The 24,337-nt window shown below is 39.3% G+C and overlaps 3 protein-coding genes across 3 annotated transcripts in view; 1 reads left to right on the top strand and 2 right to left on the bottom strand.

The window, feature by feature from the left end:
- Positions 1-2,087: 2,087 nt before the first annotated feature.
- Positions 2,088-10,918, bottom strand: hao1 (hydroxyacid oxidase (glycolate oxidase) 1). Its single transcript, XM_030768295.1, has 8 exons — positions 10,739-10,918; positions 8,914-9,065; positions 7,532-7,787; positions 6,175-6,350; positions 5,224-5,315; positions 4,598-4,756; positions 4,208-4,277; positions 2,088-3,789 (listed from the first exon to the last, which is right to left on the bottom strand). Exons 1-8 carry the CDS (start codon positions 10,873-10,875, stop codon positions 3,722-3,724), a joined length of 1,110 nt encoding a protein of 369 aa, XP_030624155.1. The 5' UTR covers positions 10,876-10,918; the 3' UTR covers positions 2,088-3,721.
- Positions 10,919-12,298: 1,380 nt separating this feature from the next.
- Positions 12,299-19,604, bottom strand: tmx4 (thioredoxin-related transmembrane protein 4). Its single transcript, XM_030775997.1, has 8 exons — positions 19,408-19,604; positions 18,832-18,947; positions 17,310-17,355; positions 16,916-17,044; positions 16,628-16,673; positions 16,156-16,257; positions 15,642-15,705; positions 12,299-13,813 (listed from the first exon to the last, which is right to left on the bottom strand). The coding sequence occupies exons 1-8, from the start codon at positions 19,602-19,604 to the stop codon at positions 13,575-13,577; spliced, it is 939 nt and encodes a 312-aa protein (XP_030631857.1). The 3' UTR covers positions 12,299-13,574.
- A 2,348-nt stretch (positions 19,605-21,952) lies between these two features.
- plcb1 (phospholipase C beta 1) overlaps positions 21,953-24,337 on the top strand; it is a 36,929-nt gene continuing 34,544 nt past the window's right edge. The window contains exon 1 of the mRNA XM_030766912.1: positions 21,953-22,051. Coding sequence (XP_030622772.1) covers positions 21,953-22,051 — 99 coding nt within the window. The remainder of the gene's footprint in view (positions 22,052-24,337) is intronic.

The following is a 24,337-nucleotide window of genomic DNA, read 5'->3' as shown; positions in this document are numbered from 1 at the left end:
TCTTCTTTCTGGTCATGGCCAGTATATATGGTGGTATATTTTGAATTGGCAGTTGTCGGAATGATCAGATAGCAGATGGGTAGTCCAACTCATTGATCATAGAAGTCTGCATTAGTTTAAGTGTGTGCCTAGAAGAGAAACAGCTGCACTTTTTCAGAATCTCTAAGATTATTTGAGAACATTCCAAATATGGACTTCAAAATTAAAATTGTCGTCCAAAAACACGGAGATTTTTTTTTTTTAAACTTGGGACATGATGTTTACCTAGGAGTTGAAGTGCCAGAGATTTCAAACTAGTGCACAGTTTCAGTTTCTCTGTCTATGCCTTTGCCACAAATGTGACTAGTCTCTCAAGTTTGTCTTTGTTTTACTGCAGGAAATTTGGTGAGAACCATGAGTTAATGAAATTGACACAGTGACAGTGTTTGTCGGTGGATCTGATACGGTCGCGTGTGCAGGAAGCAATCAACATAGCAATCAAATTTAATGCCATACTTGTGTAGAAACATTTAGAACATATCAAGACTGAATAATACAGTTGCTAGCATGGACCCTTAAAAGATCTGATACATAATATCAAGACATATCAATACATCATGTCAGTTTTTGTCCAGGAATGGTTACCAAAGGAGTGAAAAAATCTCTGTCAGACAAGTAGGGCCTGAACCAATCCAGTACTGTGTCAGAGAGGCCAATCAATTTCTGTCATTTGTTAACGAGGCGGTTGTAGTAATAACTGTATTAACCTTCACTGATTCTTTATGACCAGCTTCAATTATTTTTTCATTTTTTATTTTGTTTTATTTTATTTGAAACATCTCTCCCCGAACAGGAGGTCTTATCCTTTGCTAACCAGCAAAGTTAATTATGAAAGGTCATTTTGGGCTTGAGACAGTGTCTTGTCACTATGACCACAGGCCTCAGCAAAGGCACGCCCTGTCCCATATTGGCTCCACCAGCTACCCTCTGTGGAAAATGCAGAGCTACAGCCATTCACCCTGGACACATGCCACTGGCTGCATTTCAGACACACAGGCAAGCAAGGCATCGTTGTGGCTTTCCCTAGTGGCCTTGGTTCTTTTTTTCACTTAGACACAGCGAACTATGGGTGAGGTTTTGACAGCCACTAGTGACAGGTTTATGCAACATTATATATTCATTCAGAAATGTAAGCCTATTTGTGAATTAGTAACGTTGGCCTTGAAAGTATCAGTCAAATTGACTTGGACATTGTTCTGTTTTTCCCCCTTGAAATACAATCAGTTCACTTTACAAAACACAGTGACAGTAAAGTCATGTCAAATTCTAACATTGAAATTTGTATTTGTCTATTTCAGTTAAATGTTAAATTTAATTCACAGGAGCGAGTCATTCAATTCCAGTGTTTCTGCCTGGCCTCACGGCTAGAAATGACACGGATGTCTATATCTTTTTCTCTTCTTTCAGGCGATGTGATGGCTAACTTTCATCTTTTTTTTTTCCTTTGGTTTGTGTCTTGGAACTGGTGGCCTCACTCCGGTCAGACAAAAGTGCCTTGTTCAGCAAAACCTCTGCTAACTTTCATGGCCAGTGTGGTTGCAATGCTATTCGCTTAAGCTCAAAGAAATTAGAACAACAGTTATGTGACGTTGAATCTTTGCAGTAAGGCTGTACACGGCTTCAAGCGATTCCCAAAATGATATCCCTTGTTGGGTTTCTATTTCTGTGGTGCAGGGCCTGGGTTATATTGAGATGACTGCAGTTTAGCTCTGTCAGCACCAGTGATAGAGCAGCTTTGATAAAGTCACGCTAGTGTTTTCGCTCTCTCATTAAGAGTGCCAGTGCAGTCAAAGATTTTCTTTCTTTCTTTTTTTTTTTTTTTTAAGTTACTTTCAGCTGAATCACTAAAGTATAAAGTGTTTAAATGTATTGAAATGCAATTAAAAAAAAATACCTGGCATGGCCAGCCAACATAAAATCCACGAAATAAGTAGCAGAGAGACTTTTTTTTTTCTTTTGAGACATTTGCTTGCATGTCCAGTTTCATAACCTTTGCTAACTTTTTCAACATAACTTTTTCTTAGTTTCAGTCAAAAATTTGAGATTCATTTCATTACCAGCTCTTTTCCAGTAGACTAACTTTATTCAAAAACCATAGAGTTGTTATGGAGGAATGGTATGTCAACATTTTGTTTAAAAAAAAAAAAGCACAAGCAGTCAGAATGGGAAACAATATTAGCTAGCTTGGCCATATTAGCATAGTAGTAAAGCAATCATGAGAGAATGAGAACATTTTGCAAAAATAAAACGGCAACACAGTAAAACCTAAGATAAATGGTTAGATTATAGATTGTAATTGTAGTTTAGGCTGTTATGCTTTACATGCATCGTAGTTTCAACATCTCCCTGGCCATTGTCTCATTTTAATGTACAACAGTGTCGAATGTGAAATGTTAATATTTACAGTACCTCCTCCAGAACAGCTCTCAAGGGAAAAGCCCTGTAACTCCTTCATAAATCTGGACATTTCATTTGATTTCGGCAGGAGGGAAAAAATGTCCCTTCTGGGCTCCAGCAGGCAGAGGAGGTTCAAACAAAGTCCTAGGTGCGAATGAACAGTCCTGACAAAGTTTGTTTTCCTGTGCCAGGCCAATATATATAATGACTTCTTTCAGTAGCTGAGGTTCAGCTTTGGAAAGAGTTGGTACAGAAATCCCATGTCTATTCTGTGACCTTTCTGAACCTCTCAAAAACCCATTTGCCTTTAGGGCCCTGACGGGATAACATACATATTCATAAGATGACTGAGTGCAGGACCAAGCCAAATGACTTTCCCTTACTGTATGAAAGAGAAGAAAACATAAACAAACCATTATGGAATGTGATGCATTATGGAAAATATATTGGGGTTTAATTCAGTTACAGACCTTGGGCCAGAATTACTAAAATTATTTGTATATTTAATGTAAATTGAACATGTAAAACCAGTAACATGATCAAGGATACTTTAGGGGTTTATGTCCTAACGTGTTACAAATGACTCGATCAGCTACCAGTTTAACTAAAAACCATGTGAAGAGTGTGGAGACTAAGCACAGTGAGTTTTCTCTACACCATCTCTCCAGTTAGTGCATTATCTTGTTTTTTTTTTTGTTTATGAGAAATGTTTTTGCCTCAAACTACTATAGTGTTCCACCGGATACATTTGCCTGTATAAAAAAGAACGAGGACCTCTGCAGAACTGAAATAGTAGTCATATTTTTACGGACTAGCTTAAATGATTACAGGATTCATAGTTACACAATTCCTTTATGGTATAATTGTGAATGGCTATGGCTCTTGCATGCAGTCTTTGCAAAGTAAACGCTACTCATCTCATGCATCAGGAGTTCTGAAACGAGTTCTCCAGTCAATTTGACAAGATAATTACAGATTGAAGATTTGGCTCCATCTAAACACCGGAGATTACAATGGCAGTTGTGCCTTTGAGCGATATATTTTGTCTCAGAAAGCGTTTTGACAGCAATCATAAGCTATTTATGATTTGTGTTGCTTTAATAGAAAACCCTTAGACCATTTGGTATTTTTTGAGAATGGGTGAAAATTGTTGAAGAATCAGAAATATACTCCCCCTTATAGAGATTCCTTTTACTCAACAAGCATAACTGATTTGATCCAGGTCAACTGTTTGTACATTCCACAATTTTCTGCCTCGATCCCTTAATGTCTTCAGTCATGATTCTCAGATCCTTGAGGCAAAAAATGATCTTCTCACAATGGATCTATCAACTTCTTTCAAAGAACGGCATCCTTTGGACAAACGAGAGTAATATTGAAATGAAATTGAGTCTTTGATGCATATATTTTCATTTTTGATAAGGCGCTACTCTATGTGTCATCTGTTCTGGTTTGACATGAACAGATCATTATGAAGCAGCAAAAATAATGTGCTAAGAATAACTAAATTATGGGGTACAGCAAAACGATATCTGATGTATTCAGCGATGACCGGTTATAATCAAGTAGCAATTATGTGACACTTTACTTATTTTGCCATTCCCCAGAATAATTGATACTGTGAGCCTTTGAAAAATTGCACATGACTGCTATCTGTAAATAGGACCGAGTCTTCCCATGGACTGTAACTCAGACTAATTTAATGGTACACCAGATTTAATTTAACACTAGACTAGACTATAAGAATAGACAATGAAAGTCTGTATCGTACCTGCAAGTGCTAATGCAAGATGGAGCTCCTCGCGCAATATCTGGAGCATTTCACTGACTCCTCTCTCTCCCTTTTAACCAGAAGAGATGCGCAGTCAGTTAAACATATGTCTTTTAATAAAGTTTGTGAAAACCTGATACAACGTTTTGGAATTTGAAATAGATCATATGAGGCTGGGCCGTGAAATATAACTCACGATGATATTGGAGCAATTTCAAGCACAATTATGTTTCCGAAAATATCAGTATTTCATTACATAAGCGTGATCCTTTAATACAACGTGGAAAAAAACAAACAAACAAACAGAAAAAAAAACAACCACCAATGGTGAACAGTGTGCAAAGTTTACTGTATCTGTAAAAGTGAGAAATCTATTTCTCTTTGCCTTACCTCACAAGCTAGAGCCCAGAGAACAGGTCGTCCCACAAACACAGCCTTGGCCCCCAGTGCCAGGGCCTTCAACACGTCCGTCCCTCTGCGTATCCCTCCATCCAGGTAGACCTCCACTCTGCCTTCCACTGCTTCCACAATTTCAGGCAGAACATCAATCTGTACTAACACAGACAGGGATTTCCATTACCTAACCAAAACTGTGCAAATCCACAGCACTTCCCTACTCCAAAATAGTCTCATTAAACTGGATCCTGAGTTCCCCTGAGTTAAAAAGGGGTAACATTCTCTTTTTAACTCAAAGTGATCTTGAGGAGTCTCTGGATTTGAATTAGAGCTGCAAACTCAAGAAAAAGTGATTGTGCACTGCTTTTCATAGGAAACAATAAAACTGCTTACTGTTAACCCTCCAGCAAAGCCAAGTATATTAAATGTTAAAAAGCATCTGGTCATATAAGTGGGCTCACTGAGTAACACTTTTAGAAACTGTATCACAGCGTTTCAAATACAAGCACCATACCAAGTATGTGATTTTTCAGTCCACAGCAAATTAGCTTGAAAAGAGCACATTTGGGTTGGAGAACTCCATAGAAAAATACTACTCTCCACCCTAAACCGACACTTACGGTTGCTGGCACGCCATCAAGCTGTCTTGCTCCATGGTTTGACACAAGAATCCCATCAACACCGTATTTCAGGGCCTCTTTGGCATCTTCAGCTACAACATAGACATTCTGTTATAGTCTAACAGTTGCAATAGAAACTCAGCTCAGCTTTTCTTAAGCTAAGTTGTTCAATGGTTTAATTCACATTTTTACAGTAGCCTATGCGGAGGCTACTTTCATAGTGCAGCTAAACGTAGCAATTTGGCTTCTTATCCCTTATATGTATCATACATTGGATGTTTCTGGGGCAGTGTGTACAAAGTCAAATTTTTCCTTTTTTCAATATTAACCTGTAAGTTGCATCAGCACTTAAATGAATAAAAACCAGTTCCTCAGTTGTCCTTTGGCATCACATGTAATGAGGACTTATATGCTATTACTTACATACTATATCCTTATTTAGATGACATGCCACAGTTTATAATGATATCTTCCTCAGTACGAGCTAAACATTTTTCGAACATGCTCTCGAGAGTTCTTTTTCAGTCTACAAATACTTAAGTGAAAACGTTTTCTAAACTCAGGTAAAATTCTTTCTGATGGGTTTTTTTTTAAAAAGTATTTGCTGCCAACTCCAGCAACAAGGAGAGAATTTTGAATGAAGTTCTCTCCCCAGGGATGCTCAGCATCACCTGATAATTTAAATTGAGAGTATCTATGTACAATGCTGATAATCATGTGGAGAAGCTCTCTACTTAACTGCTTACTCCTCAGATGGAGATAAACTGTTGTGATCCTCTTTTTCATGTACCCATGGTCTTGATTGGATTATGCAAATGACTCACACCTACATAATCTATCAGAGGCACAACAGCTTGCCAAAAGGGCAAGCAGATGCCGCAGAGCCTCAGTGAAAGTATCCCACGGAGCTGCTAAAAACAAGCCCTTCCAGATCTTAACTAAATTACCCACCTCTTAAAACCCCTTTGACCACGACAGGCAAGTCTGTGATGCTCTTCAGCCAAGCAATGTCCTCCCATTTCAGTGTAGGATCTATGGCTTGAGCAACATACACAGCCAATCCACTGTCCTCACCATAGCCCTCCTTGGAGGAAAATGCTAAATCAGGACTCTCAAAATTGGTCATCCTGAAAAAAAAGAAAGGAATAACAAGGTATGAGGGTTAAAAAAAAACTGGGAATGGAATTAGTGCATTGGTTTTGGTCAGTGTGTGAAAGGTGAGCTGGGGACTCCTTGTCCAAACATGACTAAGGCCATCAATGGTACCTTGTTGCTGGCACCGCTTTTCGATTTGTGGGGTTAAGCGAAGGATCTCAGGGAAGCTTGAGAAGTTTATGTTGTGTCATGGCTGATGAAAAGGCGGCCACTTAAATGAAATATATCATAAATTCGTGCACTGTTTTACAACCTTTAGAAGTAATGATTTATCTGGTGGTATTGGATAGGAAGGAAATGGTAACATCAAGCAGCTTTTTTTTTTTTTCAAAGGCCACTCCATCAGTGCATCTGGATAACTGCTCATATCTCGACGTTTCCCCATATGAATAGAATATTGTGTGAAGGGGTTGACTAAGGTTAAACCAGTTCCTATTAATCCCAGAGAGCGACTTGCTAATCTACAGGATGACGTGAGTGAAAGGTTTCCTTGATTTAGGAGGGAGATTTCTGCTTCCATAAATACATAAAACTCTTCAGTGAAACTTAGTCTGGCTTTCAAGACAAACAGAGCTGTAAAATAAGCTGTCTATGTTTGACAAAATTCGAGACAGGCTTTGTTTTTTTGAACATCTCTCATGAGTATTAATCAAACAAAAAGAAATATTTTTCTTTGACATGCGATTATTTATAACTAGTTTCTGTACCTTTCTCCCCTCACTAAATATACTTCATGAAACATACTTCATTATAAACGCTGATGTTCTTGTGTGATGGTGAGTTACACTTCCTAGTTCCTAGTTCCATAACCTTCTCTAAGGGAAAAGTCATGGCTTACCTGAGGTTTAAATCCTTGAAAGATAGAAGTGGGAGTAACCCGACCTACTCCTGCACTGTAGCATGAACTGTCTTACAGAGCGTTTCACAATAGCTCATCAAACTAAAGTTGTTTTAAAGCATATTAGATCAATTCAAATCATCATAGCAATGGAAGTAGGGGGAGCGCGGTATAATTTAAGGCTTAGTTGCTTGTGAAAGCTGCTGGTGCAGATGAATGAATTTGGTTCTCCACACTGACACTTGTGCATGACTGTAAAAAAAAATCATACTTTTGGCACACGCTGGTGTTACGCCTGCTTGCCTCAGCTCTTACCTCAAATGAGAGGGCAGCTTAAATCGGTTACGCACGTCATTGCGCCGCCTGCCAAGATAAGGTGTGTCCACGGTGACAAAGATACCCTTATATCCAGCCTTCTCGGCCCTCCTGACCAAAGACTGAGTCAGCGCTCTGTCCTTATAGATATAGAGCTGCATCCAGCGTACTCCGCTTCCCGAAGCCTCTGCCACTTCCTCAATGGTGGAGGTAGCCCATGAACTCAGCATCATGCCTGTGCCAGTAGATGTGCAAGCTAACAGAAAAAAAAGACAGACAGGAAAGTGTGTGTGTGAGTGTGTGTGTGTGTGTGTGTGTGTGTGTGACATTTGCCACTAATTATGTAAATATTATCAAAATATCTCACACTGTTATCCCATTGGATTGCATTTTATTTCAGTGAGTTTTGGTGTTCTAACAAGCAAAATATTTGCACACTGCTGATGCTGTGGTGTTTTTCCAATTAGAGTGCGGGTAAGGGGAAGGGCAATGGTTAGGATTAAAAAGGAAATGTGTGTTGACCCACAAGCAAAATTATAGTCACTTTTAAAAGAGCCCTGGAAATTAGAGCAATTTAATCTTACGTAAACTGATCATCGTAAAGCTGCAAATATGCAGATGATATGCAGATTTATATATGTGTGTGTGTGTGTGTGTGTGTGTGTGTGTGTGTGTGTGCGCGTGCGCACGTAGAGGAGTGAGGAAATCTTCAGTTTCCTTGAACTCCACAACCCGGAACCCTCGCTCTATGTAATACAGTCATGTGGCGCCCTCATGTGGCCACCTGATTCAACCAGCTTAATTTCACTCTGTTTCAACATAATAATGTTGTGAAGTGTTCAATAGCAAAAACACTTAACACTATAATAAACATGATAATAAAGTGTATATATGATCTTAATTTTATTTTTGATTTTTTTTTTGGCATTTACACAAATTTACAAGGCCAGCTCTGTCGCATTAATCTGAGAATTAGTCTGGTGTCTATGGGAGACTGGCCCTGAGACCAGTCTGAGTGTATCTGCTCATGCCTACACTCTTTTGTCTGACCTCCAACCATTTAACATTTTTAGCTGGGATTCTGGAATGACATGACTGAAATAACTAACGAAGAGGTTTTTTTCTAATTATTATTATTGTTGTTGTTTGTTTGTTTGTTTGTTTTTTAGCAACAAAAAACTGTGAAACGGTCAAAGACAGGAAGACATGATATGAAACCATGCATCATAATCCTGTCGGAAATCTATGAGTATTTCTATAAAAGAGCAAAAATAAGAGAACACTGTGCATACATCATTTTTTTGTTATAGATTTTTTATTATATGGAAATAGTGTAGGTGCTTCAGGAGAGGGTAGAGAAACAGCGCCATCACGGCACTCACCCCTGGCCGTGGCCGTCTCTCCCTCTGGGTGCGCCATCCTCTGCATGGCGGTGGCTGCCACACACACGGGCATGCTCAGCAACTCACCCAGGACTGTCGCAGACATGTCCACTCTAGACACATCTCGAAGCACACGAGGACAGAAACGCCATCTTCACCAAGCGGAGAGGGAAGTAGAGAAATGAAAAAAAAATGGCCAAAGCACGGAAATAGAATGTGAAAGTTTGTAGACAAGCACTTTATTTGATTTATACTTTATAAGTCAGATCTCTTAAGGGTTTGTCTTGATTTAAATGATACATGAGACTGTTAAAATGTAGGCCAACAGGGGTGGGAGGGTGGGGGTAGAGACAAACCCATTTTGATATGCTTCGAGTCAGTATTTAATGATCATTATTCATCTATATTTGTAAGTGCAGATAAAAGACAGTATATGAAATTAAGGGCTGTATGAAATGAGCCTATAAAATGTAGAGTGAGGCAGAATTCTTCTTTAGTTGTTCTTTTCCATCCTCCACAGAGACACTCTAATGTGATTAATAGGACATTGCTCTTGGGTACTTAATTACTATCAGATGCTGCTGATAATTACTGATGCAATCAGACTCATGTTGGACTTGGAAACTTGCTGACTGCAGCTGTTTTACATTCTTACATTGGCTGTCTCCTACCTGGAATCACTTCAGACAGGAAAGCTGACAATCTTTTTTTCTTTTTTTGTACATTCTCTTTCTTTTTGTACATTCTCTTTCTTTTTTCTTTTCTTTTTCTTTTTGCATTTCCATCATGACATTGTTTATGTGACTAATGATAGCCTTTGCTTTGGGCTGACACCAACACTGCTTCAGGTCTCTAAGGTACAGTCTGTCTGACCACCCACACAAAGCACAAAGAGACACTTAAGGCTGAGAAATCCAAATAATGTCTCTCTCTCTCTCTCTCTCTCTCTCTCTCTCTCTCTCTCTCTCTGCATCAGACTTTTAAACAGAGAACAGAGCTCTAAAAATAGGCCAGAGACATAACATGGAAACATGGATTAGAGTTGAGATGGACTTTGGGCTTGTTTTTAAACTGATGTTGTGTTGACTCATGCAATGAACTTGCTTGCTGAAAAGTCATTTTGCTGGTGATTATCACTTTTTAAAAAAGACATATCTTAATAAGTCAACGCTCACATGAACGTCAACTTTTCCACTTATATTTTTTCATTTTTCTTCCAGTGGCAGGGTCAGTTTAAAGTGTTTTTTCTGGACCCTATATACATGACTCAAAACAGAGATCATTACCTTTTTTGTTGACCTGATGAATATTTACACTTAATTGATTATGTGTGCGCCTGCTTTTATGTAGAGAAGTTATCACAAAGTCTTGCTTTGTGTATATTTTAATGCAAAAATATTCTGTTTAATACATTTCAAATATCTTTTTTTGTGTTTTACATAACAAACTGATGGCTCTCATTCAGTTCTTCTAGATGTTAGAAAATAAAGCATGGTGTGTGTTCATACTACATATGGTGCTTATAGTTAGAAGTATTCAACATGCTTGTGTCACACTGACCTAATTTCAGCGCATGTTCTTCAAATGTTTTGCTTTTAGACTTTGCAAAGATGACTGCCATGACATGTATTGAGACCATTTGCATAAGCCATTTCCCGCTAAGACCATTTGTGTAATGCTATCATTCGAATTATATTCTGCAAAGACATGTATGCAAAGATTACATCAAATAATCTACACATTTTTAGAAAAGCAACCACAAACAAAACAAAACAAAAATCTCTATTTGCATTAGCACAGGAGTATGTTACCTCCAATGTCATACCTGGAGAAGGCTGCTATATTATCAGCCAGAGTTTCCTGCTCATCTGCACCAGAAAAATAATAATCAAACACTGCTTTGGGTAAGATCCTCTTAGCATGCAACTCGTAGTCACTAACACACACAGGTTTATCAGACATGTCTTCTCCTGGCAGGTGATCCACAGACTCCTTCTCTCACCAATATTTCACAAAGATCACTGCTACACAGATGAATGATTAACTTTTAAAGTTAAACTTACAGGAGTTTTAGGATCAAAGGTTTATCTAACCAAAGACTCCTTTGGCCCTTTAATAGCCACAGGGGCTTTTGCATCGCCCCTCAAAAAAAAACAAAAAAAAGGCTCAGATGTAGTCTCTGTTGGGCAACCCACACACAACAGGCTGGAAATCAATACAGTCTGTTGTCTTTTATATAGATTGCGGTGACCCTACAACCTATTGTACTGGCATTATATAAAAAATGTAAAAAAAAAAAAAAAAAAAAAAAAAGTTTAGAGCTTGGAAAAGCAGAAAAATACAGTATGCCTCCAGTTTAATCCTGTCGCTGGATCTCGTATACAGTGCCCTCGGAAAATATTCAGATCAGTTCACTTTTTCTATACGTTTTGTGTTTCTGACTCGGTTCAAAATGGATCAAATTCATTTTAATCCATTGTGAGGACTGCAGTTAAGCGACGTTCCTCTTTCTGCCTGACAGAACTTGAGAGGATGGGAGAAGAACGGGAGAAACTGCTTAAATCCAGGTTTGGAAAAGCTGCTGGAGGTACAGTACATCTGTGAAGACTCACTGGCAAAAGTGGTTCTACAGAGTACTCAATAAATGGCCTGAGCAGTGATGCAAGTGAGAGACTGTTTTTCATTTTTAACCGGTCTGCAAAAAATTCTAAAAACGTGTTCCTGCGTTCTTACTATGGGGTATTGTGTGTTAATTGAAGGTCAGATGAACAAATAAATAAAATTTATTGAATCCATTTGGAATGAAGTTGATAGCACAAAAAAGTATGAAAAAAGTGGAAAGGTCTGTATGCTTTCTGCAGGCACTGTATCTGAAACTTTGTTTACTCTAATTATGAATATTAATATAGCAAGTACGCAGCATTAATATTCATGATTCAACATGTTTTGCCCATAAGCTGTAAACATGCACAAGAGCGCTTTGACACTCCTGGGCAGATTGCTGGTGGCCCAATTTGAACTGAGCTCTCTACATTATCACCCTCCCCTGCACTTTTACATAACCGTGGAACTAGGCTTATTTCATCCCAATAGCCCCCACACTTTCTGGATTCATAAGAGGACACTACATAAAGCAGATATGTATTTCCCTCCTTCAGATGAAATTTATCCTCTGTGGAAGGCAGATGATGATTATGAATATTTTCTCCTGATCGGGTAGTCATGACTTTCAGAGTGTGATTGTAAGTCATTTAGCTCTGCACGAAGTATTTTCCTTTAAAACATACAACACAATCCCATTAGAATTCACCTAACAAACTCAATAAACTGAAATGATTTCATATGAAATGTTTAATGAATTCGTTATATAGGCACCGGACCAAAAGACATGGACACTAGAATTGTATTTCTTCAAAATACAAGGACATACACGTGTAGTAACATGTGCTTGTTGATCCAAAGGATCAGACACTTCAGCAAAAAGAGAGAAAGACATGCTGGTGCATCTTATTTCTGATTAATTTTTACATACAAATCCTATGACTTTCTTCCAATACTGTATTCCTGTCAAAATCCTTACTGCATGCAAAAATCAATAACAGCATAATACAATTCAAAGACAACTGACAATCAACTGACAATCAAAAGTTCAAAAATATCATTTAAAATGAACTAAATTAAAAAAAATCACTTGGCCTCTCTCACAAATTTGTGCAAATGACATTGATTATTGCTTTAAAATTAATTTAGATAAATAAAGCCATGTTTTTTGAATAACTGAATGGTATCGTTATCTGACCAGGCTGGTCGTTACAGTGTAAACAAGTTACAGCTGGAGAAAGACTAATGCTCCCACAACTAAAACATCTGATTTCCTTTAATGGACACTACACTGACTCATACCTGTGTCTGACTGCCATTAGCTTATGTTGATGATTGCCTTCACAAGTTCAGAGTCCTCACTGTAAAGAAAATGGCTTTCATGTCATTGCTCTTAGTCCAACCATTAAGTTCTGCTTTCTCTTAGGTGAACTTTTGATTATACTGAGATCACACAAGACCCTTCAGTTATGGCTGAACTTCATTTTTCTTCATGTAGGAATGTTATGAAACATGACATGAGCTACCCTCTGCAAACCAGCCATGGTTATGACAGGTGTCGAACAAAGGAGGAAGACTTATGCTACACAAAGGACAGAGCTAATGCTCTGTCAGTTCCCCTTGTTCCCTTGGCTTGATCTTCTGATATTTTAAATTACAGCATAGTGGATGGCCAGCATTGTTGCTATTTTAACACACATTTCAAGCAAGAAAAAGCAGAGTTTGAGTGGACGTCATTCAACGTTTGGTATAAAGCTCTTGGGGGTCAACTGATTTTACTGTTGCCTAAGCTCACTGACTCCATCATTCATGTCAGCGTCGAAGAATTTTGTATTAAAGATGCTGCTAAAAAGATGATAGGCTGAGCAAAAGAAAAGGAGGTTGCAACTAAAAACACTAGAAATTGGGCAAGGAAAGATCAAAGGGCATTCAGCACTTTTAAAAGTGCAGTAGCAGTCTTTTAGACAGCTTGCTTCGTGTGCCTTAAGCCACAATGCGTGGATGAGGCCTTTTCTCTTTGTGGTGAACCAGATTCTTGGTGAACATTGCATTGTGGGATGTTAAGTTCCTTCTGGTGTGTTGGGCCCTTGGGTCTTCCTCTTTCTCACCATGCCCTCTGCCGCCCCCTCTGGCAGAGCATGGTCACTACCATTGCCAGCTACCTCAGTCATAGGGCTGTCTTCTTCCGTTGATTCTTCACCAGAAACCTTCTCACTCTCGTCTGGGTCAGATGTTCGTTTCTCCTCTGTGAGCGTGTCCTCAATCTCATCCTCAGAGCCATCCTCTTTCACATACACCACTGGGGGGAAAAAGTGCACTTTATTTTTATGAATATGAACCAAAATGACATTAAAGATGAGTCACACTATCAAGACAACGTATTAGTCAAGATACATTACGGTAATATACTTTAAAAGAGTAGCAGAAGTGATCTGACTGGTAAAACTGGGAAAAAGTTTAGTCTAGGAACGCAATAATGGTATCCATATAAGTAGACAGTTCTGATGATGCTGGAAGCATGAAAAAATGAAAAGGGTAACAAATAACTTTTCAGTTCCCACTTCTGTATCAGATGAGCTGATTGGAAATGTTAACTTTGGAAGAACAAGTGGGGGTGCCTGTTTTAGAAGGAGGGGGCTGTACATTGGTTATTACACACATTTTATACTTCAGAATTGCATCAAATCTTAAAGACAACCATCTTCACAATCACTTGGTGATTTCAGAAAAAGGGAGATCTGTGTAGACAACTCCCTGTCAATCACTGCCTCAGTTGGCTCTACTCTACTGAGCTGAACTACAGTCTTCTGATGCCCTAACAACTGTTGAACACTTAAAATGGCTGAAAAACATATTTTGACATAATTTGTCTTCTGTTAAGAATGAAAGAAATGCAAATGTCCAGTTATATATCAACTGTTTTGCAGTAGTTACAGACGAATTACCTGCAACAAATTACAATGTCCACTGAATTTATAGCATGATTAACTGTAACATCATTTTTCCCCTGCTGAAACCTGATACCTGCATGTTGGTCGTGTAAGGTTACTGTCAGATGTTGAGTAAACCAAATATTGCAGCTGTATTTCTGTTGTATCTCTACATGAATCTATTTTTCTAACTCTGCTGGGTACTCAGAAATCACTGAGGGGGGGGGGGGGGGGGGGGGGGGTTTGCACATCAACCGCAGATGGTGCAGTAATGTCACTGTGCGTGAGCGGCTGTGCCTCCCTGACACAGACCTATTGTCTGTGTTGGTAAGGGGCGTTTTAGCTCCTGAGGGAGTTCCCTCAAATATTTGTTACCGTTGTCTACATTCACACCAAGGCAGATGCCAAATCTGCTGCTGACACCATGTTTAAAGTGACACAAAAATCCAAATGTTATTTTAGGTCATTTTAATCATTGCAGTCTCAAAATATCTTTGAACTCTTTTTATCAATATGTCGCCTGCCCAACACATCACAACAAAACTCCAGATCTATGTTATGGCTCCACTGAGGGGACGTACAAGTCTAAGGCGGGACCTGCACTGGATTCATCTGATCATAACTCTGTGCACCTTCTTCCTGTGTATAGATCTGCGCTTTGGAGGGAAAAGACGATTAAAAGCAGGTCATGGTCTGAACTGAGGACAGTATCTCTTTCATCCCAAGAGCTATCGATATGCTTAATGGCAATTAGCACTCTGAGTGCATTCCTTGCACTACCCTGGCACATTTGCACACTTGCATATTTGTACGTGGTATGAGTTTCCATTTCCCTGCACTAATTTTGGGATTTATTGTTGATGTTGTTGTTGTTGTTGTTGCTGTCCCTTTGTATTCTGTCATTCTGTGAACCCTTGCTGTATAACAAATTTCCCCTAGTGGGACAATAAAGACAACCTTGAAGCTTTATCGGTGGCAATTTACACACTTTTTTGCAAATGTAAATAACAATGAACACTGGTTTTCGAATCTAATTTTTTCTTTCTCATTTGTGTCAACAGAGCTTTTTGTTTTAACACGATTACAGCCTGGAAGCACAGATGTAATACGATGTAGTGTAATGTAACAATGTATTTTAATGGGTAATACAGTTCAACTAGTTCGTTGCCTCATCATATCTCAACTAACCATTCTTACCTGTTTTATCCCTTCTTTGCTTTGGTCTCGATGGACAGATGCAGTCAGCAATCAAAACCAGTATCTGAAGGACAGAAAAAAACATACAACACATATGTATAACATAATATACAATTCCAAAAATGTTTCAGATTTTACAATGTGCCCATAACACCCACCACCTCCTCAAGAGCTGCAGAATTCACTATGATTACACAACCAAGAGTTGTATAATAGAGCAACCAAACACATCTTTATTTTAACACTTATTATGCAATATCTACTGCAGTAAGTCATCATACATCTGACTACTCCATCTGATAACTACAGCGAGCTGAAGGCTCTAGCAGGAAATGTCAAGAACTCTTTCGGCAGTCCACGATCTAAGCACAGGGAGAAATTAAGCTTTTTTTTTTTTTTTGTCTTTTTCTCTCTTTACGTTTCATTCTCTTGCAAAAGACAAATATTATATTTCCTGTTTGAAAACTAAACAGAATGTCATTTCCAAAAAGGAGAGAAGTGTTCTGTGGCTCACCAGGCCAAGAAGAAGTCCTGTGAATAATGTTGCCAAGGCAAATATGACATAGGAACCCCAAACAGGAATGCCAAGGGAGTCGGTCAGGTAACTGTGGATTTGCTGAATCAAACATAAATAAACCAAATGGTTGAGGAATTATGACCAGTTTCCTTCTCAATAAACATACACTGTACAGTCTTGCAAAACCACCAATAAATCTACCGTATTCTAAAAACAGACGAAGTGCGTGTTCTACCTTTAAAGCCTTTTAAGGCACAACATGAATCAACACTGAAGGATGAAAAGGCTATGGTATTTCATAACAGCTTTCTCTTGAATACATCAAATGATGTAAACCTAATAAAATCTATGAACATTAGCCGCTAGAAAAAAAAATATCTTTAACTGATCATTTTTTTTATACACCCTAGTCAAATGTCTGAAATTCATATCTGCTGAGTCATTTGTTCTGAAAGAGAGAGAAACATACTCTGATCCACACTGAGAGCTGGAAGAGACCAGCCATCCCAGACATCCTTGAGGAAAAAGAGATAATAAATGATTAATCTGATTATCCTCACATAGAGGTGAATATCTGTGATAGAAATCTCTCACTTTACTATGTTTTACCCATTGTCTCGTCTTAGTCAAAGGCAAATAACAGAGTGAAAATTGCAGTGTTTCTGTAAACTGCAAGCATTCTTTTAGGAGGGTGGTAACGTGTGATACAAAAGACTCATAAGGATGCGTGAGCAGACAGAATTTTTTTGTTCTTTACAGAAAAGACGAGGGTGATTTCCATCCTGGCACTGGTTCCACAGCCTCCCATTTCCTGTCTGTAACATATGCTTGGATATCCTCAATTGCCCGCGATGACAAGTATCTCCGGAAACTTCCATCTTTAGCACTGTGGAATGGAAATGACTAATCAGCTGTGGAACTTGACACTCGGGAATAATTTACATTCATACAGGCCGACCGATTTTAAAATAAATACAAAGCCACACAGTATGTTTTACTTAATATGACTCTTAATATCCTGAAAAATTGTACACAACTCCTAGACAACATGACCGGCAGAACATGTTTAGTTCACCTGAGGGAAAATGTAATGCAAGTGTATGACACCTCTGTCTTACTGAGAGGTAATCATCAGTCATCTGAGGACTTACTGAAAAATGGTTGGCAGTGTGGTTACCATGAACCGCCCACTCAGACCTGAAAAACAGATGAGAGAGACAGAACAGTGAAAACTGGAAATGGATGCAGGATGCAGTGCCTCCGAGGTTTCTAGATCTAAAAAGAGAACCTAGGTGGGCGTAGGAGTTGTTCTAGCCTCTCGATGGCTGAACTGTAGAGTGAGTTGAGAGCCTTTGCTTCGGTGTGGCATTATAGCACAGTGGAGGACTCCTATCTCCACAGAGGGTCTCCTTCTCCTCACTAAGGCAGCTATTAAGCGGTGCTGCTGCTGGTATGGAAAGCTATTTTAGGACACACAGTGGTGTGTCCCGTCCAAATTGTGAATTTAATTGTGAACAGCTTCACTTGATTTACATGGTGTGTGCTTTCACAGTCTCAGCCATGCCAAATGCTGACAGGATGCTTACTCAGATTTGCCAGGGCCCAGAAATACAACAATTAATTCATTTTAGTCAAACACATCCACAGAACGCTTCTGTCTGGACCGTTAGTTAAGGGTGCATATGGTCTCTGTCACTGACTCAACAGTAACAAAGGAGCAATATGTGAAAACATACACTGAAGCCCAGATGCAACAGAGGTGCATCCAAAAGGTTGTCAGGCGCATTTCAATGCAAAAGGCATTTTTATGGAGAAGGAATGATAGGAATGCTGTCCATAGGCTCAGAGGAAAATTTGAGAAAATACCATGAGATTACACTGTCTGGGTTAATCTACAGCTATGAGGCAGCTCAAAGGAGCCAAATATTATCCTGCAACTGAAAGGAAGTAAGCAGAAAATACAGCCTGGCTTTAGCTAAAATTTTTAAGTGAACTTAATTTGCATGACTGTGCCATTTTTAAGTCACAAAGACAAAGCAACTTCAGTCTACCCTACCACATCCTGCAGAGTACCTTGAGTGGAGCCAGTGGTGAACTCTGCTTCAAACTCACTACCAAAAATTTGTCCTATGTTGCCTTTATTTTTAGACTTAATTTCAGAAATTCTGTTAGTCTGTTTACCCTCAGCAACAGGCTGAGCCAGTACCTCATGACAAGCATAAAGGGCAGACCCCTTCCAGGATAAAAGGTCTTTTGTGAATTAAGTGACTCAAAGAGAGAAAAGAGAAAAAAACATGATGCACATAACACATGCTTTGCAAAAGTTTGCCGAGCTGACTCACGTGTTGATTAGTCCATAGACAACTTAAAAGCAAGCACGCACACACACACGCTCACACGCAAACATGCACTCAAATATACACGCACGCACGCACACACACAAATCCTTATTCAAGAGACTTGATTAGGCACCAAAAAGAAGAGCCAGAACACTCAGATTTTTACGCACATTTAATGAACACACTTAACGTAATTGTTTTTATCTTCCATGTTAAGCACAGAAATGTGGCAGAAAGAGTCTATTCTTATAGCCCCTTTTCATAATTTACAGAAATCATTCACTGTGCTTTAAATTTAAGAAGAATGACACCCCAGTAGGTATATGTAGGCTACCTGGTTGTTGTGTAACATCCACCTTGCCCACGGAGATGCCAAGGCTTTCACTCCTTTTACCAAATATCTCCCAGTCTGCCTGGATTTGCTGGCATGCAGGACACCATGGAGCATAGCTATGCGTGTAAAAAGAACAGTGAGAGAATTCACTGCTACCCCTTTCTTAAAATACATTTGCCGCGCAACAGTTACTACAAAGGCCACCCACATCCCTTATAGTTTATTTGTATAATCATCAGGCAAAGTATGAAAATGAGTTTGTGCTGACACACTCGAATGTATCGCATTTGCTGCAAATGTAGACTGTTCATGTCCAGGTGATACATACTGCAGCTGTTTGCATAATCGCGGACTTGGCAAAATGGTATTTCATTTGACGCCTAACCAACAAGACAACTTGCTATGGATTACATCTTTCTTAATGAGACGTTCGGAATGCAACGTTTTCATAAGAATGTGGCTTTTCATCTTAAACTATTAACTATTAAACTATTGTTTCAAAAGTAAAGACTTATGATTTTAAATTACACATACATCTTTAAATCCACATCATTCGAAACAGTGCAGCCTACTCACAATTTTAACATCCACTCCCCCTCCAGAATTAGAGTCCAGTTTGAGTCAGCGATCGTTATTACATCGCTTTCGGCTTTCGCGTAGGGACTGATCGAGTTTATTATTAAGAGGAGATGAACCAAATAAAGCAAAATGTTTATTCCCTGAATTTCCAGCTTCCTATAGCACTGCTGTCCCGCCATATTGCCTGTGCACATGATTGCCTGCCAACAACCAGGAAATGCTTTTGCTTCCTTATTTTTTAAGGTAGACCGATATGTGTCTGCAAGAGCATATTTGAAACTGCCCTCATTAACAGCTGCACCACTGTAGCAACCCCTAAAAACGGTCGTGTGTATGTGTGTGTGTGTGTGTGTGTGTGTGTGTGTGTGTGTGTGTGTGTGTGTGTGTGTGTGTGTGTGAGTGAGAGAGAGAGAGAGAGAGAGAGAGAGATATTCATGGTGACTCAGTGGCTAGCACTGTTGCCTCACAGCAAGAGGGCTCTGGTTTCGAATCCCGGCCATCCCAGGTCCTTGCTGTGTGGAGTTTGCATGTTTTCCCCGGGTTTGTGTGGGTTTCCTCTGGGTGCTCCGGTTTCCTTCTGCCACAAAGACATGCATGCTAGGATCAGTGCCTCTCAGTGACCTTGACCAGGCCACTTGCAAAAAGACCTGGAGTTGGGCGCCGGTGCTGGTGGCTGCCCACTGCTCCTAGCTCATAGTGTGTGTGCTCACTGGTGGTAGGATGGGTTAAATGCAGAGGCTGCATGTCACTGCTCACAGCTCAGTATGTGTGTGTGACACAAAGTGCTTCTTCTTCTTCTAAACTATTTTTGATGGCAATATTTCAGCCATCACATGTATTTACCTTTTAGTTGAGCTACATTTAATAGACAAATTGGTAGGTTTCTACCACAATATACCACCGTGTATTAGACTGTGTGTGTATGTGTGTGTGTGTGTGCGTACGTGAGTCAGACAGTTAGAGGCGGGAGGGAGAGAGAGAGAGAGAGAGAGAGTTTTATTGATCAAGGGAAACCCATGGTCTTTAAGGACCTTCCTTTTACAACTCTAATCTGTCAGGTCCTCAGATCACGTTTGCTGTCTAAAACAGGCCAACATGCACCTTCAGTTCTTCTAGGCTTCAGTAGCTTGGCTAAGAAACAGGATTATCTAAGGCCGATAAGTGTCCTCACCCAACAAGATTTTCTGCTGATCTGCATCTGAATTCAAAGCATAATAATCAGTTTGTCAGGTTGTGTAAAGGAAAGCAGTCTTTGCCTTGGGTGAGTTCTTTAATGAAGTGTGCAGGTTGCCACAGTGAAATCCTTTCACTACACAAAAGATGAAGAATTGACACTGGCAGTTCTGACAGAGGTAGGTACCATTTGGGATTCAGGTTTAGGAGAGCTTAGAAAATGTTTTGAAATGCTGTGGCTTGGCAGTGGTAAAAATGTAATGCCAGTAATACATCTTCCTCCATTGTGTATCTACACTCCAGTGTATGTCTACAGTGTTACTACTCAGAGAGTCCAGGCTCTGTATAACCACTGGTTTTACATCCATATAAAAAGATATAAATAATGATGGAAAAATACAGATAAAGATACGATGGTAAAGACTATCATCAATTTTCTTTTTTGCTTTTCAGACTTCAGTCTGTCTGCATTTGTACCAGTGTTTCTATAATTTTATTCATATATCCATATTTGTGCACTTACACGGTAGCCTAGTTTATTTAAAACGTTTCTGTCACAGTTTTCAAATGTATTAATCTCTTGGTCTTGTGGATAAGAAAACATTTTTAAAACGTATTAGCAATTCTTTAGGAGCAGCTTTTGGCAATGATTATTTGGCTGAGGTTCAAATTGCCGTCGTGTAAGATATAAGTACACTGAAGCTGAAAAATGGATACTGTGATTTCATTAACTTTCATTAGTCATTGCTGGCGTAATTACATCAGTGATGCGAGGTAACTGTCAGAATCGGGGAAAAATATAATTTGATGCAATGTATTGTCAAAATGGACAGCTGTCATGTGAAAGAAAGGTTTTTTCTTTGACATACATGTCTTATATCAGATATTACAGTGGTGATATAGGGAAATGAATAAGGTTTACTTATTAATTTACTCCCAGTTAAAGGCACTGGGGCTCCCTTGCGGCGGATTTTGCAAACGCACTAGGAGGCGCTGAATCCCAGCGAGCAAGTCGTTCATGCGTTGAGTGCTGCAAATGAGTCAATGTGCGGAGGCCACTCGCACTGGCAGCAGCCTTCCTTGCTTTCCAGCCACACTATCGTATTTTCCTTGCTGCTCTTAACCCCCCCGCATGCATCTCCGTTTTCTCTCACGGAATTTGAGGGACCACTGCCGACCCTGAGTAAAATCTCAAATTAGGCAGCATGTTAAATCCATTTTACACGAGCTAATGAATATATGCATGCAGATAGATTACCCCCCTAGAACAAAATCATTTGCCTCCCACTCAGACCTCCACCGTTTGGGCAGTAGGAGTGGATAAAAAGCATCGTGGAGTTTTTTGGACTACTTGAAGGTAAATGTGTAAATGGCAGGAGCACAGCCCGGGGTTCATGCGCTGCAGCTCAAGCCGGTTTCCGTTCCGGAGAGTCTGAAGAAAGGCAGCAGATTTATGAAATGGGATGAGGTAAGTATAGTATCCCTCACCGATGTATCTGTCAGTCACTGCGGGTCTTTGTCATTTTGCAGAGTGATAGCTTAGATAAACTGAGGAATGTGTGGTAAACAATATTTCACCATTGTTTAGTTCTTCACGTAAAACGTGGTGGACCGTTATAGTAGCAGGTGCCTATCAAATTACCACTATTTATGTGGAAACAGGATGCCGTCGCTTTATGAAGGATTGTCGCAGCACGACCCATAAATTGATTCAAACTACAGGTTATCTGTGGTGCATCGCAACACGGATCGTTTAAGACTTGTTTTATTGACATCTGAGTGTTCACACGTTTTGTTGATTCATTCATCTTAAACCTCTTTCGCAAGACTCAAAGCATTGCCTCCATAGTAACATGATGCGACCGCTTCAAAACGCACATTAAGACAGAACGTCTTTGCCGCTTACTTTTACGGTCCATTATTGCAAGCTTGTCTTTCCACCAGAATAATGTCTGTGAGAGAAACTGTTGACCCATGACATAGAGGAATCCTCTGAATAACAATAAGCTTTGCTTAGCTATAGGGAGCTGTCGGGGACAGCATCTATAACGACTGGTATGTAGTAGTTCTGAACAGTTATTGTACAGTTTTTTTCTCTATCTCTCCTTATGTATGTATATTCGCTTTCGTAAAGTCTAGGATAATGTACTGTCGCTAGAGTTTCCTTGGTGAACTACAGCTCTGCGTTTCTTGTAAGCCACTATCACCTGTTGGTTTTTCAGTTGTTGAACAAGACTAGGAGCTGAAATACACACTAGTTCTATGAAAATGACAACGATAAATAGTCCGAATTGTCATTTCCACGAGGCAATGCTGTTTTGATACAGGCCACCCTTTTATTTGTAAAGAAAAAAATAGTTATAATATACATAAAATATCTGGTTTTGTTTATTCCTCATCTTTGAGGGGTTTTTTTCTTTCTTTCTCTTTCTTTTTTTTAAACCACTGTGGATTCTGTGCTTTTTTGCTATTAGTGTGTTTTCTCCTGATTTAAGATAGCATTTTATATAATAGAAGCTTGCATTCAGGCAGCCCTGTCAAAGTGGTCTTGGCTTACGATACTTATGTGAGACATCTGTTTTTTTCCACAAGTACAAACCAATTCATTCTTTACCAAACATAGACATAATAAGGTGTATTAAATATTTTCAGAGTCAACTACTTCAAGCACTGCATTTCAATCCAAACAGAAATACAGAAATCATGTAGCAAGCATGTTAATTTTGTTAATTGTGTCGATGATAATTTTCCATTGAGCATATTAAGATAAAAAGCTTGGACTGATCTTTCATCTATTGAAATGTATCTGCTGCTTATGAGTTTCATTCAAAATGACCGTCACATTCTCCACACAATGATTTTACCAATGAAGTCTTATGGAATGGTGGTGCATGTCTTTCAATTTCCAGGGCAACTTTTCTGTGATCCTGTCTGAAAGCAGTAGATAGTTTGCAGATACCCTTAGCTGTTCAGAGAAATTCAGTTTCAGTTTCACACAGAAATGATGTTTACTGAGTGGAGGGGTGGGGGTGGGGGGGTGGAGCGCCTTAAAATGTTTACAATTAAATTCTTAGGCCCAGAAATAAACATGAAAATTATTCGCTTGTTGCTATGGTGACATCCACGCTTTAAAATCTTCTTCTTCTTCTTCTTCTTCTTCTTCTTCTTCTTCTTCTTCTTCCTCCTCCTCCTCCTCCTCCTCCTTCTTCTTTTTCTTCTTCTTCCTTCTTTCCCTGACATTAGCTGAGATGTTTTCCCCCACCCAACTTAAATATGCTGTGTGTATGTGGGCAGAGCAGTGCAAGATCTAAAATAACACAATCAATTACAGATCCCTTTCAAAAGGGTACGTCGTGCACTGGCTGACAGAAGACTCTGGATCTGCTTGAGGGGAAAATCGTCCCTTTCTATCTCCAGATAAGACGTTTGCTCTGTTGCCACACCATTAAAATGTCCTGCTTAAGTGGGCAGGTCCTTGTTAAGGTTAAAATAAGATTGCGGATCTCAGATCCACGCAGAGAGAGGGTGTGTGCTCAATCCGTGCTGTTAAATTTCTGTGATTGTCACTGGGGGAAATTATTAAATAGCAACATGAATCATGCTTATGTAGAACACTTATGCAATGTCTGAGTCAAATTCCAAATTTTCATTCAACCCAAGAGGCCGAACAAAACTGAAAAGAGCAAATTTGAAAGAGGATTGCTGCTATCCCATGTGTGGTTTTCTACTGTATGCAAGATTAAACCTTTCATAA

Source organism: Chanos chanos, chromosome 1, assembly GCF_902362185.1.
Source record: "Chanos chanos chromosome 1, fChaCha1.1, whole genome shotgun sequence".
NCBI classification, from domain to species: Eukaryota; Metazoa; Chordata; class Actinopteri; order Gonorynchiformes; family Chanidae; genus Chanos; species Chanos chanos.
The sequence above is the reverse complement of the archived record's forward strand: the minus strand, read 5'-3'. Positions and strand labels throughout refer to the sequence as shown.

What these genes read in the sequence shown, in the direction of transcription:
- tmx4 (XM_030775997.1), bottom strand. Translation starts at nt 19,604, where the DNA reads ATGTGCACAGGCAATATGGCGGGACAGCAGTGCTATAGGAAGCTGGAA. An exon ending in CAGGACTTCTTCTTGGCCTG is followed by an intron (nt 15,706 to 16,155) that starts GTGAGCCACAGA and finishes TCTGTCCTTCAG; the next exon opens with ATACTGGTTTTGATTGCTGA. An exon ending in GCAAAGAAGGGATAAAACAG is followed by an intron (nt 13,814 to 15,641) that starts GTAAGAATGGTT and finishes TTTTCCCCCCAG; the next exon opens with TGGTGTATGTGAAAGAGGAT.
- hao1 (XM_030768295.1), bottom strand. Translation starts at nt 10,875, where the DNA reads ATGTCTGATAAACCTGTGTGTGTTAGTGACTACGAGTTGCATGCTAAG. An exon ending in AATATAGCAGCCTTCTCCAG is followed by an intron (nt 9,066 to 10,738) that starts GTATGACATTGG and finishes CGCTTGGTGAAG; the next exon opens with ATGGCGTTTCTGTCCTCGTG. An exon ending in TTGATGGCGTGCCAGCAACC is followed by an intron (nt 4,757 to 5,223) that starts GTAAGTGTCGGT and finishes GTGTTAGTACAG; the next exon opens with ATTGATGTTCTGCCTGAAAT.